This window comes from Polistes dominula, unplaced genomic scaffold (genome assembly GCF_049000335.1).
Source record: "Polistes dominula isolate Pdom_NZ unplaced genomic scaffold, Pdom_raw_medaka contig_27, whole genome shotgun sequence".
Classification (NCBI taxonomy): Eukaryota; Metazoa; Arthropoda; class Insecta; order Hymenoptera; family Vespidae; genus Polistes; species Polistes dominula.
In genome coordinates, this window is record NW_028300906.1 from 191,643 (window position 1) to 206,712 (window position 15,070).

At 24.8% G+C, this 15,070-nt stretch overlaps 1 protein-coding gene across 2 annotated transcripts; it reads right to left on the reverse strand.

Moving 5' to 3' along the window:
• Window positions 1–2,435: 2,435 nt before the first annotated feature.
• Window positions 2,436–14,985, reverse strand: LOC107072535 (histone-lysine N-methyltransferase SETMAR-like). Of its 2 annotated transcripts, none has more exons than XM_089179683.1 (4): window positions 13,731–14,985; window positions 13,554–13,654; window positions 9,958–10,244; window positions 2,436–9,168 (listed from the first exon to the last, which is right to left on the reverse strand). In XM_089179683.1, the coding sequence occupies exon 4, from the start codon at window positions 3,921–3,923 to the stop codon at window positions 2,976–2,978; it is 948 nt and encodes a 315-aa protein (XP_089035809.1). In that variant the 5' UTR covers window positions 3,924–9,168; window positions 9,958–10,244; window positions 13,554–13,654; window positions 13,731–14,985; the 3' UTR covers window positions 2,436–2,975. The 2 variants fall into 2 exon arrangements, with proteins under 2 accessions (XP_089035809.1, XP_089035808.1); XM_089179682.1 differs by having other exon boundaries at window positions 10,642–13,654; window positions 13,731–14,940.
• Window positions 14,986–15,070: the final 85 nt, after the last annotated feature.

Consider the following 15,070-nt stretch of genomic DNA (forward strand, 5'->3'; position numbering starts at 1 on the left):
TTTTGATAATAGCAATATTCGCAAGCACATGTTGATTTAAAACAATACAGAAAGTCAGTAAAATTTTTAACTTTCTATAAATATGATAATAACCCCACCAGTAATAGGGAAAATAAGTTTATCGAGATATACATTATCTACATATGATATCTATCTACAAATTAAAAAAACTTGATGAACATTTGATGGTTAGAAAATACGTTTAATTTTCTGGTAAAATGTATATTTTTGTGTAATTAAGTATAGATAATATTAATCAGTAATTAAACCAAAAAGAGACAGTGAGAGAGTGAGTAAAAATGTTTCATTTAATTACTGCAGCAAGAAACGTTTTAGCTTCTAGCTTCTTTTTTATTTTTTTCATTTGTTAATAGATAGAATTATTTCGTTAACATTTTATCCTAATTATTCTTATTTTAACAATGATAATAATAATAGATTTAATTTGTATGTATTATTGAAATGTCTAATATAAAACTTATTTCTTATAATCTTAATCTTCCTAAATTTGTCCTTATTCCCTTTCAAATATTTATTTATTTTCTTTTTCTTCTTCTTCATCACTAATATTTTCAAATAAATACGATCTCTGTTAACTACTGGTATAAAATCGTTTGACAAAGTAAAAGCGATCGTTATAATTTGTTTACTTTTCGCAGTGACAACGTATCTTGTAATACTTGCAAAATCGAAGAAAAAAAAGGGACGGACTTATAATAATTATTAGCGTTTTTCGTGTGTTAAACATTCGTTCAGTTTAGCGGAAATTATTGAAATTCCAACTAATTTAGACAAGATTTTCTATGAAAATAACAAAGAAGAACTATTAGCAAATATAACTAACTATAGACGAAGTTTTACGAGTAAAAAAAATAGTAGTTTGTGTTATCGTTAAAAGTTTTAGCAAATTTTCTTACAAAAAAATGGCAGATAAATATTATTTTTCTCATAGCGTTCTTTATGAGTTCCAATTGGGACGACATATTTCTATGGCTGTAAAGAACCTTCGTAGGATATTCCATAAAGATGTTATTGACTATTTCTCTTGTTATGAAGCATTTTGGTCTTTCATGTTAGGTGACACTACAATTTATCCGAATAATGAACGTTGTAATATATGCATCAATATAATAAGAGAAATTGACATGTGGGAAGGAAAAGACTCTAGTTCTTTACAACTAGATAGGGAAAATTATTCGTCTTCTATTGACTTGAAAGATTAACTTAATAGGTTTGATGACATTTTCTTGATAACTATTTTATTTATATTAGGTGGTGCGGAAAGTAGTCGTTTCGTTTTTTGCTGACGCAATAATGGTTGCATTAGTTGATGCAAACCGACAAATAGTAACACATGAGATCGCGATGAGAGGTTCAATTTATCAAATTCAACTATATTTATGACCACTTGAAAGGTTTAGGTTTAACCTCGTAGCCAAAATTGTCATCATTTTTACAAAAGAAAAACGACTTTCGACTTTCCGAACCACCTAATAGAACTATTTTATTTAATAATGATAAAACTTTCAATCATTTTAGGAACAAATCCTTATCTCTTGATAATGAACTTTGTGTACTTTGCTTGAATATGAAGAGAATTTGATGAAAATGTATTCTTGATGGAATTTGAGAAGCGTCATTCATATTTTATATATAGATATTTTATACATACATAATTTAAATAACATTTTTTATGATGTTGATTGTAATTAGATTATAGCTAGATGGGGTGATTAACGTTTAACATAAATAAATAATGGACGTAATCCGACGTTGTAATTTAGGATTGTTAATTTTTTTTGTATCTTTAACAACATTTTTACCAAACTATATTCTTGTTGTAAGATTGCAAATAGTTTTGATTTTTATTTTTGAAGACTTTATTTTCTTGCCAGCGAGCACGAGTTTATTATTCATAAATATAAACAATTAATAAAACACATAATTTACAGAAATATTCATATTGTTTGTTAATTTTCAGTGATGTTTTTATTGTTTTTTTTGTAATTTTACAAGTAAATTATTTTGTGTTGTATCCTATATCAAATATGGAGATTGTATAAACATAAGTAAAAATAAAATTTTCTTATAAAACTAATTTCTATCTGATTGGTGCAAACATATATCGTTAAAGCAAGGATACAAAAAATGATAAAATACGTTTTGAAATATCAATGTTACAATTGTGTGTTTCTTACAATAAAAATATGCTTCTAATTTGTATATACTTGCTTTATAGGTAAATAATAAAGCACTTGTTATTATTGTGCTGAATTTATTTAGCATTCTGTATTACAGATCTTTCGGATAAGTCGAGTAAAAATAAAATGTAAAATTTCTGATTAGTGTGATAAATCGAAAAAAAACAAAAACAAAAAAAAAAACCAATGATTTTTGTATATATTCTATATATAAATATATAAATATAAATTGATATTATTGAAATATTATACATGTAGATATATATATAGAAATAGAACTTGAAAAGACGTGAATTTACCTCATCGGTCGCGAATTTGTTAATATCACACTAATCTATGAAAAATAATATTAAAAATGTTATTTTAAAACAGAAATGTATAATTAGTAGAACCTATGTAAATCTGTAATCTTTTTTTATCATAATTAACCCTGACGCTAACCAATGATGATTTTTAAAATATATAATAATGTATATAATATTTTTTTGGAGAATATAAAAAAGACACTGTGTGTTTCCATAATAAATACAATAAATGTTTCGCTAATAGTAAAATAGTGTTAAATTATAGATACGAACATATACGCACACACAAAATCATTATTATAATTCATAAATAAAAGGATATAACTTAATGGGGTATTTTGATGTATAATAATACGAAAGATAAATAAGTAAATGGGGAAATGGTGCAACGATATTTATACGATTTATACAAATCATGAATATATATATATATATACTTCTTAGAGAAATAAAATAAACATTGTTGTATTCAATGTTGACCATAATTTAAATATACATTCCTCCATACATTTTTAAGATTTTCAATTCCGCTAGAATAAAATTTTTCTTTTTGACAATCCAAAAAATCGATAATAGATATCATTAATAATTCTTCACTGGCAAATAGTTTGTTTTCAAATCGTTTCTTTAAATCGGGGAGCAAACAAAAGCTAGAACTATTAAAGTCAGGAGAGTTTAAAGGCTGAGGAATAATAAAAAATCCCAATTTGTTTAATTTTTCAAGTATCTCTGTAGTATATAGCCGATCAATGTCATGCTGAAGAAGTACCCGTCTACTAAGAATCGGTTGAGGTTCTTTAAGCAATAACATTTGATAAAGTTTATCAACTTGTTTGGAATAAAATTCATTGGTTAAAATTTTATATTTTGGTAATGGCTCAAAGTGAAGGTAGCCTCGGAAATTCCACCAAAAAGATATAATCGTGGTGTTCAGTTTTGTGCATATTTTCCATTCTGGTAAATAGGGTGTTCCTTCATTTACGTTTACTTTTTGCAGAGTGAAATAAGATACACACAATTCATCTAATACCACAATATTTCGTAAAATTTGTTTATTTTCAAAAAGGGTTGTCAGATATTGGGCTATTTTACGTCTTTGATTATGAAAATTAAATACTCCTATTGTATCAATATAATATTTCATACTTTGATAAAATGCAATAGCCCGCTCTTTTTGGATTGTTGACAAATGTTTAATTTTAATACAATTATGTTCATTTTCTTCCTCTTCGTCAACACTATTATCATCTAATGAAAAGTTACCATTGCAAAATTTGTTATACCATTTTCTACATCGAATTTCATCAATAGCATTATCACCAAGCGACTTTTTAATGTTTTTCGTAGCAGTTTTAAAATCTGTTCCAAGTTGAAATTCATAAAATATACAATGCCTAAGATGTATTTCCTCCGTCATTTTTTTTCTTCCTCAGCAAATTTCACTATTTTCTCAATGATTTTATCTTTTTTCCAACTTTTATCCAACTTTTATCCAACTTTTATCCAACGCAAAACGTTATTATATCTATCCCTCAATTTTCCAAAGTTCCTTCTTTTTCTTCTTTTCTTCAAAGATCAAATGTTTTCAGGTTTTCATTATTTCAATAATTACGAATAAACCGAACGAATGTTTGATACGCGAAAACGTTAATAATTATTACGAAAACTTTGTCTTCTTTAATTTCTTAACAGTTAACACACACACACACACACACACATACACACGGTTATATTTTAACGAAATTTAAAGGAAATTTCATACGTAGCTTAACACAACTATATTAGACGAATTCAAACCAATAAATACATGAAGGTTGTGTTCTTATTTGTAAACATTCCCTAAAATCAGAGAAATATAATAACAATGTGAAGAAAGAGAAATTCTAATAAGAAACAAAATATACACATCATCAATGTTTTCAAAGATAATAATAACAAATTTCAAATATATGAATATGATCGGATTAAGTATAAATCTTATTAACACATTCGCGACCGATGACGTGAATTGGCGTTATTTTCAATTTGAAAAATTTCATGAAAATACATTTTTTAAATAATATGTACATATAGAATCTATATATTTATATTTGATTATATTTTATTATTTAAATATACATTTTGTTAATGTGTTAAAATAAATACGCGTTAATTCTTGAAAGGAGTATCTTTTACAACGGACGGATATCGACTAAAAAAGAGGTTGCAATTGATCAACCCTTCTGCCTCATATTTTTTAAAAATGAAAAAAGTAATCGTAGACATATCACCCTTCTTTTACATTCTTGGGAACAATACCAGATGTTTTCGAACTAATGTGTGAAAACTTTACCCCATATATTCAATATTGTTCGATACCATAATTATACAAAAAAGAAAAAAAAGGGAACAAAGCAACATTTTAACTTTACGTGATATTCTACTCGTGTACTCTTATGAGCGTATGAATATTTTAGAAAACATTAGACGATTATTGTAATTAAGGACAAATTAGAATGTTTAATGATAAGAAAGAAAAAAATAGGGTGACTAGAGTTTGTTAGTCATTTCTTTGCAGTTGTTAATACAAGATTATCCCTTATCGCGATGTTTACAAGAGGTATTAGTTATTACGAACAACATTTTATTTTTTCAAATCGTTTAGTTCTTTTTCTTTTGGGAAATCATACTCATGAAAGTTCCACGAGTATGTTGGTCTCATTGTGTGGAATTTTTGTTTTCGCATCTCCAATAATAGTGTATCAGGTAAATGTTTTCGTCTTTTATTTAAATATAATAATACACAAAATTGTCTCAGTAAGATTGTAATATTATATTACATGTTTTTTCTTTTCTTTCCATTCAAATAACAAATATCGACAAATATTTATAATATAATTTTCAACAAAAAAAGAAATGAATTAATATTTTCTTTTTTAGTTTTATCAAATGTACGTGTTAGAGATGAAGCTGCAATCGATTATGAAAGTACTCAAGCCAATGATACTTGCTTTGTACATTCTGTATTGTTATTCTACAATTTATTTGAAATTATTAATGGTTCGTATATTTGTTGCATTTATTACACAATTCATTAGTGTCTTTTCTGTTTTTTTTTTTTATTCTAACCAATATTTCATATTAAAGTATATTATTTTTAGATAAAATTAATAATATCTCACATTAAGTTGGATTACAAATTATTGATGAACGAAAAGGAATTAAATATTATGGACAAATATTTAAATCAATGCAAATTATATACGAGTTTTCTAATTGGTAAGCTGCAATGAAAAAAAAAAACAATCACCATAAACGACGTAATAATTTCAAATAAATGTATAATATTTCGTTCTATTTTTTTTTACAGGTTTCTTTTACTTTTATTTTATACTTTTAACATCACCAAGTATTTACAACGTTTTCCAACATATTTTTGGAACATTAGAAGATATTCATTTAACATTACCTTTTCCCATTAACAATATCTCCCATGCAGGATTTCTATATTACAATTTGCTTATTTATCAAATAATAGTATTCTTTGTCTTAATAACAATTGGTATTATTATCTATTCAGGTTATTGGGCAATTATACAACACATTTGTGCTCAATTCAAAATATTTATGTAAGTGTCTTACTTAAAAAATAATATGACGTAGATTAAAAACTCTCAAGTAAATATAAATAAATAAAAAAAGAATAATTTATATTTTACAAATATTCTTTAGAATCATTGAAATATTATTATTTTACACGTTAATTGCAGGGAAAAAGTACGTAGACCATTTGAAGATAATCCAATTCATATAGAAAATGCTTGGTGTTGTAGAACACCACAACAAGAACGAGAATGGTTGATTGACATAATAACATGTTATAATAGAGTAAAAGAGTTAGTGTAACATTATTTTTCTTTTTATTTTTTGTTTTTTGTTTTTATTAATAAATTTAATTTTTTCAATTTTTTATTCTTTTTATATTAAGGCTCATCAATTTAATAAATAAATTTTCCAATATGACTTACTTAATAGCCGTTTGTGTATCGATGCTACTCGTTATACTTAATTTTCTATATGTAAGTATTGTAATTATTATAATCTAATATATATATATATATATATTTCATTGTTATTTAATTATTTTTAAGGTGTTCCAATTATTTTCCGTATTACTTAATATAAGAGATATAATAGAAGGCATCACTTTCACCGTAGGATTTATTTTTACACTTTACATTACTTTTTACATTGGACAATTGCTTACTAATCATAGTAATGCAGCTTTCATAGAATTGTAAGTATTTGTTATGCCAATGATTCATTCCTAATGAACATTATAACATATGTGCTCAAAAAATGTACGTTCACAAATAGAAAATGTATATCAAACAATTTACGTGCTTTTGAAAAGAGATAAATATGGTATTTTTTCAGATGCAATATTCCGTTTTATACTTTATCCATAAAAACTCAAAAATTGTTATTATTGTTATTAACAAGAAGTGTACAACCATGCGAGATTTCGATCGGTAATATATTTGTAGCATCTCACAGAGTTTTTGCCGCAGTAAGCAATTCATTGTTCGACTAATTCTTTTTTTTTTTTTTTATTTATATTTTAACGAAGAATAATAATTATTGTTTCAGATAATACAAAAAGCATTTTCATTTGCCACGGTGTATTATAGTATGACGTATTTGTGAACCGTGATATTTTGAAAATACAAAAAAAAATAATAAAAAATAAAAAACCCAACAAAATATTTCATTGTATTAAATACGTAGTAGTCATTGAAAAAATATATAGTGCTTGGAACATATATACGGTGTATCAAAATTTCATTCATTTCTTTTCTTCTAATAATAATTATTTTATACGTGAAACTTGGATTATCAAAACAAAATTAAACTTCTAAAACGGGGTCTCTTGTTGCACATTATATTACAAAACACCCTACCCCCCGGTATATTAAAAATATTCATACAAACACAAAGTTTCTTGAAGAAAACAATTCACTGTGTTATACGAAGAAATGTGTACGGTATTCATATTACTGATTGAAAATAACTGTACCACCTTATACTGTTTATATCAATAAATTTTGTGTTTTCTATCATACGTTATTATTTTCAAAGTATCTGTGTACTGTACACCGGCTGAATATTAACTGACAAGAATCCCTGTTAGCAGGACACTTCTGCGCAAGTTCTTGCATAGTAAGAAAAAGAAAGAAAAGAAGGAGATATATAACAACCCTCGTTTTATATGGTTGGAAACAACCACCTGTTTATACATATCAAATAAACTTTATTTTCTTTTGATTGAGTGTTCGTCAATACCATAATATCATAGGGGAAGACCATACACGCAAGACTTATATTTAATTATTACGATACTATTTTCTTATATATAACTGTTTGACAAATAGGTCTATTATATAACTGTAATAATGTCTTATTAAAATGCGTAATACATAATAAAGAATAAAAAGAAGAAAAGGAAAAAGAAATAAGGGAAAACATGAAACGTGTTGTGTTAACTTTGAAAGAGAAAACGTAAGATTCATCATTATGTCTTTGAAAGGTTCGAGTTATTACAAGCAACATTTTCTTTATTCCAATCGATTAGTACAACTTATAATGGGATTAAAATCTAATCAAAGCTCATATGATCAATTATTTCGATGTTGTACTGTATCTGTTTATGTATTACCAATGATTCTGCATCAGGTAAATATTTTAATAATATTAAATAACACAAATATGACAAAGAATAGTATACACGTTTTTCCTATGAGAATTTTGATATAAAATCATCAAGAAATATTTAAATATTTCTATGAAAAAGTATTCTCTCGATACTATCGCGTATATTTGAATTATTTTTTAACAATTCCATGTATAATTTGTACATCATACAATTTCAAATATTTTCAGTTTTATCAACTTTTTAATGCGAACATTAAATTGGCATCAAACTTCAATTTGCTGCAAAAGATGATAAGTGCACTGTGTATTATTTGTACATACAGCGCTGTTTACTTTCGTTTCACCACAGTTCGTGTCTCTCATTTCGATTAAAATTAATATTTCATTAATATTTATATATATATACATAAAAAAAATATATTTAACAACGAGAAAGGATTATATTTCGTTTTTAGGTACAAAAATTGGACAATTATATTAAACGTGATTATGAACAATTATCAAGCCAAAAAGAATTATTCATTTTAAACAAATACACGAAACAAAATAAATTATTCACAATTATTATCGTTGGTAGGTAAATCTCGAAAATAATTATTATTGCAAATAAATTGTATTGACATTTATTTATTTTTTTTATTTTTTTTTTTTTTTAGGTTTCTGTTACCTTTATGCTATTTCCTTAACGATGCCAAGTATTTTAAGTGTTTTCTTACACATTTTGGGATTTTTAGACAACGTAAAATTAACTTTGCCTCTTCCCGTTAATAACATTTTTAATGGTGGTTTATTGTATTACAGTTTGCTTATTTATCAAGTAATAGCAATCTTTGTATTATTAACGATATGTAGCGCATGCTATTCAACGTATTTGGTAGTAATACAACACGCGTGCATTCAATTTAGTATTATAATGTATGTTGTTTTTTTTTTTAATTATAATACACGTGTTATAATAGATATGTATTTTTCTGTAATTATAATATATTATCATGAAAAAATTATTTTTTCTATATATATTCATTGTAGTTTCAAAATACGTCAACCATTTAATGAACAGAAATGTGAGAATGAAATTTGGTACAATAAAACACATCAAGAAGAATGGGAATGGATTGTTGATGTAATAAAACGTTATAAAAGAATCACAAAGTTTGTATCAATTAATTTATTGTGTTCTTTCTATAATATGTATATAATTTAACTTGTTCATTCTTTGTTGTAAGATTTGTAGATTTGACAAACCATTTGTCCAAAATAGTTTACTTGGTTGAAATTTCATTTGCAATGATACTCATCATCTTTGATCTTATTTATGTAAGTTCATATAAAATATAATGAATATTTAATATTTTAGTATTATTCGTGGTTGTGTATATTGATGTCACGTTTTAAGAAATATTTTGTATTTTATTTTTTTATTAATGTCTTACTGTTAAATAAAATATTTGTTTGTAGATATTGCAATTATCGGTAATATTGAAAAATACAAATGGAATGTTTGAATGCTTCATTATCATTGTTGGTTCTATATTAACTATATACGCTAATTTTTATTTTGGACAAATGCTTATTGATCATAACAATGCAACTGTCGAAGAATTGTAAGATCTTACGAATGTATAAGAAAAAAAGAAAAAAAGAAAAAATACGAATTTTAATAAGATATTTTCAATGATATTTATTTAAAAGATCACTAAATTGATGAATCATCAATTATATTTTGGTATTAAAATAAAAGTCCAATTTTTAGGTTTTACCTTTGCTTATTTGTTTACAGATGTCAAGTTCCATTTTACGTTCTTTCCATAAAAACACAAAAATTATTGTTATTCGTTATAGCAAGAAGCATGAGACCATGTGAAATTTCAATCGGTGGTATATTCGTGGCATCCCATGAAATATTTTCCGAAGTTTGTAACAATTATTATAAATAATAATTGTTATCTCAAATTTTTTGTTTTTAATTATATTAACAACAGATTTATTATTTCAGTTAGTCCAAAGAGCGTTTTCATTTGCAATGGTATATTATAATATGCTGTAACTGTAATAACAACAATATACGACAGTTAATATATGAAATTTATTTATTACTGTAATGACAAAAACAAATTGATAATTGGAAATGTAGTAGTATTATGATTAATATTAAAAATTATGAGAAAAAATATCGTAAACTTCAATTTTTCTTTATTTCATTTTTAATTTTTAAATAAAATTAGAAAAAATATAATACGTCATATAGAAAATCATTTATATATACAGATGACTGTGTAATATTCGGACACCAAGAGTTGAGTTTAAGAATTTTTCTTTTCTACAATATCAAGAATTGTACACTTTCTAATAATTAGTCATTTAAAATATTCCGACCGATTGTATTTTTTACAGCTATTGTGTTCACTCAATAATAAATTAGAAAACGTAACTATGATACTTACTTTATACGAGGACAAATAATATTACAAATATTATATATATGTGTGTGTGCAACATACGCGATGAACGATATTATTTAATAAATTAAACTCTTTGTCGTTTAAATTGAACATTTTATGAACTGTACAACTGCTCGTTCTGTAATCCAACAAGTAACTGAGAAAAATAGCAATCAACATCGACCCTTCTGCGCATGCTATTGGAAATTTATTATAGTAGTAGAAGTATACCACCCTCTCGCAACTTCTTATTTAATTGCTGAGAATTATCACCTGTTTTCATACCTATATGTATAATGAAATGATATTAAAAACTGATCGAGAGATAATTTTTGATATTATAGCTTGTATCGATTTTTATTCTAATAACTGCACTTATATTTTCATATTAATTTTTGATAACTCGTGCTATTCACCACCGATTATAATAAAAGATTTGAAACCGGGTGAAATAGAAGAATGAGATTTGATTTCATAATAATTATTATAAAAGGAGAATCCGTACACGATGTCGGTAAATGGTTTAATCTATTTTGAACAACATTTTCTTTTTTCAAAACGACTTGTTCAGTTACTGATGGGTTTACGTCCGTATCAAAGTTCGAATGATCAGTTATTACAAATTTTCCTTGTGACGTTTTACTTATTACCTATAATTGTGCAACAGGTACACGTATATAAAGAATATTTCAATTACTTTTTCTTAATTATATTAATTAATTTCTTTTTTTTGTTTCTTTTATATTTCAGTTTTATCAATTTTATATATCAATTGGTACTAGCTTGCACTCGGCTATCAAAATTCTGCAAAATATGATAGCTGCTATGTGTTTCCTGTGTACATACTATACAACTTATTATAGATTTATAACCGTTCGTATTATTTTTCGTGATAATAATATAAAATCTAATGAAAGAGAAAGACAATTTAAAACGTTAACATTTTATTTGTAGATAAAATTAATGTACGCTTATTTTAAATCTACTTACGCATCGATATCCGACGAGGATGAATTGAACATTTTTGAAAAGTATACAAAACAAACCAAAATCTATACGTATTTTTTTACGGGTAAACATTATTACAAAAATGTATTAATTTTTCTAATACATATTACATATATTATATTTATAATAATATATGATAATAGAAATAAAAAAATATGATATTTCGATGAATATCATGTTATATTAATTATTTTAGGTATCACCAATCTGTTTGTTATAGCAACTATATTTCCATCTATTTTAAGCGTATTTATCTACCACTTTGGAAGCGTAGATAATGCTGTCGTAACATTACCCCTACCAGTTAATAATGTTTCAAACCCAGGACCACTATATTATAGTTTTCTTCTTTATCAAATAATAGCACTTTATATACCTATGAATATTACGAATGTGTGGAATTCATTATATTTGACATTAATTCAAAACGCGTGTTGTCAATTTAGTGTTATCGGGTATGATGTTTAATGTCAAAATATATAATCTTGACTTATATTTAAAATATTATTACAAAAGTTAAGAGAAAATTCTTTTTTTGACTACATTTTATTCAGACTTAAATTACGACAACCATTTTTAAATAACAACATATATAATAATGTAGAAGATGTGAATAATAAAAGTTCTTGGAAAGAATTCGATTGGATAGTTGACATAATCAACCGTTATAAAAGAGTCACGGAGTAAGTCAAATATAATTAAGATATTATACATTTTAATTTTTTTTTTTGTTATATACGATAATAAATCAAATTTTGTATTGTTCAAGGTTTGTTGATCTGATAAGTTATTTCACGAAAATAAATTACTTATTATGTTCTTTCCTTGTGATGATCCTTATAATATTGGATTTTATTAATGTAAGTTGTCGATTTTACGTAAGTAGGAAACATGACAAAGAAAAAAACAAGTGTGATACAATATATTTATATATTTCATTAATTTTCTTGTAGATATTTAAATTATCTTCGGTATCACAGAAAACAGGGGGAATAATCGAGTGTTGTTCCTACCTTATTGTTTCTATATTTATAGCATATATTAATTTTTATATGGGACAAAAGATTATTAATCATAGCAATACTGCTTACTATGAATTGTAAGATTTGTTAAATATTGAATTTCTAAAGTAACTTTTAAAAGAATACACATATTAACTCTTTTATTTCAAAAGGTCTATATACAAGGTATCTGAGTTTTTTTCGTATCGACAAGAAACAAATTTTAAACATCATCTTTAAATAGCACATTTAAAAAGTTTTATAAGTTATGTTCTTGTTGGAGTGTACAAGAGCGAAAGAGTTAACAAATATTTATCAAATTTATATAAAGTATAGTCTAATTATTAAGCAATTCACTATTATGTATTTTTTATATCAATTAAAACTTTTTTTTTACAGATGTCAAGTTCCATTCTATATGCTTTCTATAAAAACTCAAAAAATACTGTTGTTTATAATTTTAAGAGGCAAAATGGAATGTGCACTCTCAATTGGAGGTTTCTTTATAGCATCGCATCAAGTATTTTCCGGAGTAAGAACATTCTATTTATTTATTCTTAAATGAATCGTACTAATAACAATATTTTTATTTTAGTTAGTACAAAAAGCATTTTCTTTTGCCACGGTGTATTATTCTCTTGTTTAAATTCAACTAATTTTATAATAATAGACAAAATGTAGTTATAGCAATGGAATATAATAGCAATTTTTCATTTTGCATCTATCTGTGTCATCAACAAGCATTAAACTGAATAATAATAAAAGATTCATATTTGGTAAGGAAGTTGTCGTTGTGTTATAAGTACTTTTACATTTTTTCAAATAATAATTTATGATCATTCACATATTCCTTAAATCATAAAATTAAGTAATTACTATACCTAGATCAGAATAAGAAATTCCTACCTTGTTTTCTTAATAGATAAGTTTATAGACTTTCCTTAGTTCTATTACTTTTCTTCTTCACTTTGATAGTGTTACTCTCATTGACAAAAAGTATGAAGAATCTGAAAGGAAATATTATAGAAAGATTAGAAATAGAAAATATTCATTTCCCTTAATAAGTATGTTTTAATTTCGTACCTCTTTTCCCATTCATATTTCTTCAGTTTTATGAATGCAATAATATTCATGGATAAACAACATAAATTATTAGAATGAGTTTCAAACACATTAAGAATGATAATGTTTACATTCAAATTTATAAAATTATATTTAAACTCAAGTAAATAAAAGGTTTTCTTTTCTTCTTTGAATATATCTAATTACTGCGGTTATATTATTACTGATGTAATAACGTGCACAATTCTTTACAAATATTTTCATTTGTACCATTTTTCTAACCTTAATGTTAAAACGATGCAACAAGGGCGCAGCTATGTTTTTTAAAGGAGTGAACACGAGCGCCACTAATCGGATGTTTTGCGAAACTTAGACACCGCTAAATTTGAAATTTATGATAAAGAAATACACACGTTCGTTTGTTTTACGAAAAAATTTAATGTAACTATATTAAATATATTAAATATTACAGTTTTTAGCGTATTATTATTTAAAGACATTCATTTATTACAGAATATCTTTGAAATTCTGTGAATACTGAAAGTATCCATTCGAGAAAAATATTTAACATAAAAATTTGCTATTTTTTATCGATTTTATTATACACGTTTAAACAAAACTTTTAAACGTTAAGAATTTAAAAAAAAAAAGAGGGGGAATTTTAATTAAATTCTTAGATTCTAGAATTTCTGTCAATATCTCTCTCTCTCTCTCTCTCTCTCTCTCTCTTTTTTCTTTCTTTCTTGTAATCCTGTAATTCTTTTATGAAGTAAATTTTTCAAATCGATTTTAAATTACATTTGAACACAATGTCGATTTAATAGCGAAAGATATTGAAATAATCATAAACTTTGTTATATAATTGAACTATAATGAAAAATATTGTATATTTTTTATATTTTTATAAACATTTAGAAAAATAATATTTAAATATACATAATTAAGTATTATACGTAAATAGATCTTTACTATTAAATCGACAAAATGATAATAATATACGATATCTAATTAATATGCTATTTTTATTCGTTCGATAACAAGAAATATATAGCGAAACTCGATAAATTGTTTAAATATTATTTTAAATAAGAACCTAACGCGGTTTTACTGAATTATTTTAAATATTATTTTCTCCTCTTTTTAAACAAGATTCTATTATTACATTTATAACATATTTATTAAGATCAATGGATTTTCATTTAATAATAACAAAACAAATCAATATATATATAGAATGATGATTTGCAACAATATTCATTAAAAAAAAAACTTAAATAAAATACGTATAGAAGATAATAAATAATTATTTATAAATACTCATGAAAACAAAAATGAAATATGTATATACGTATATACATTAA

Coding starts and splice junctions, on each gene's coding strand:
- LOC107072535 (XM_089179683.1), bottom strand. CDS start 3,923: ATGACGGAGGAAATACATCTTAGGCATTGTATATTTTATGAATTTCAA.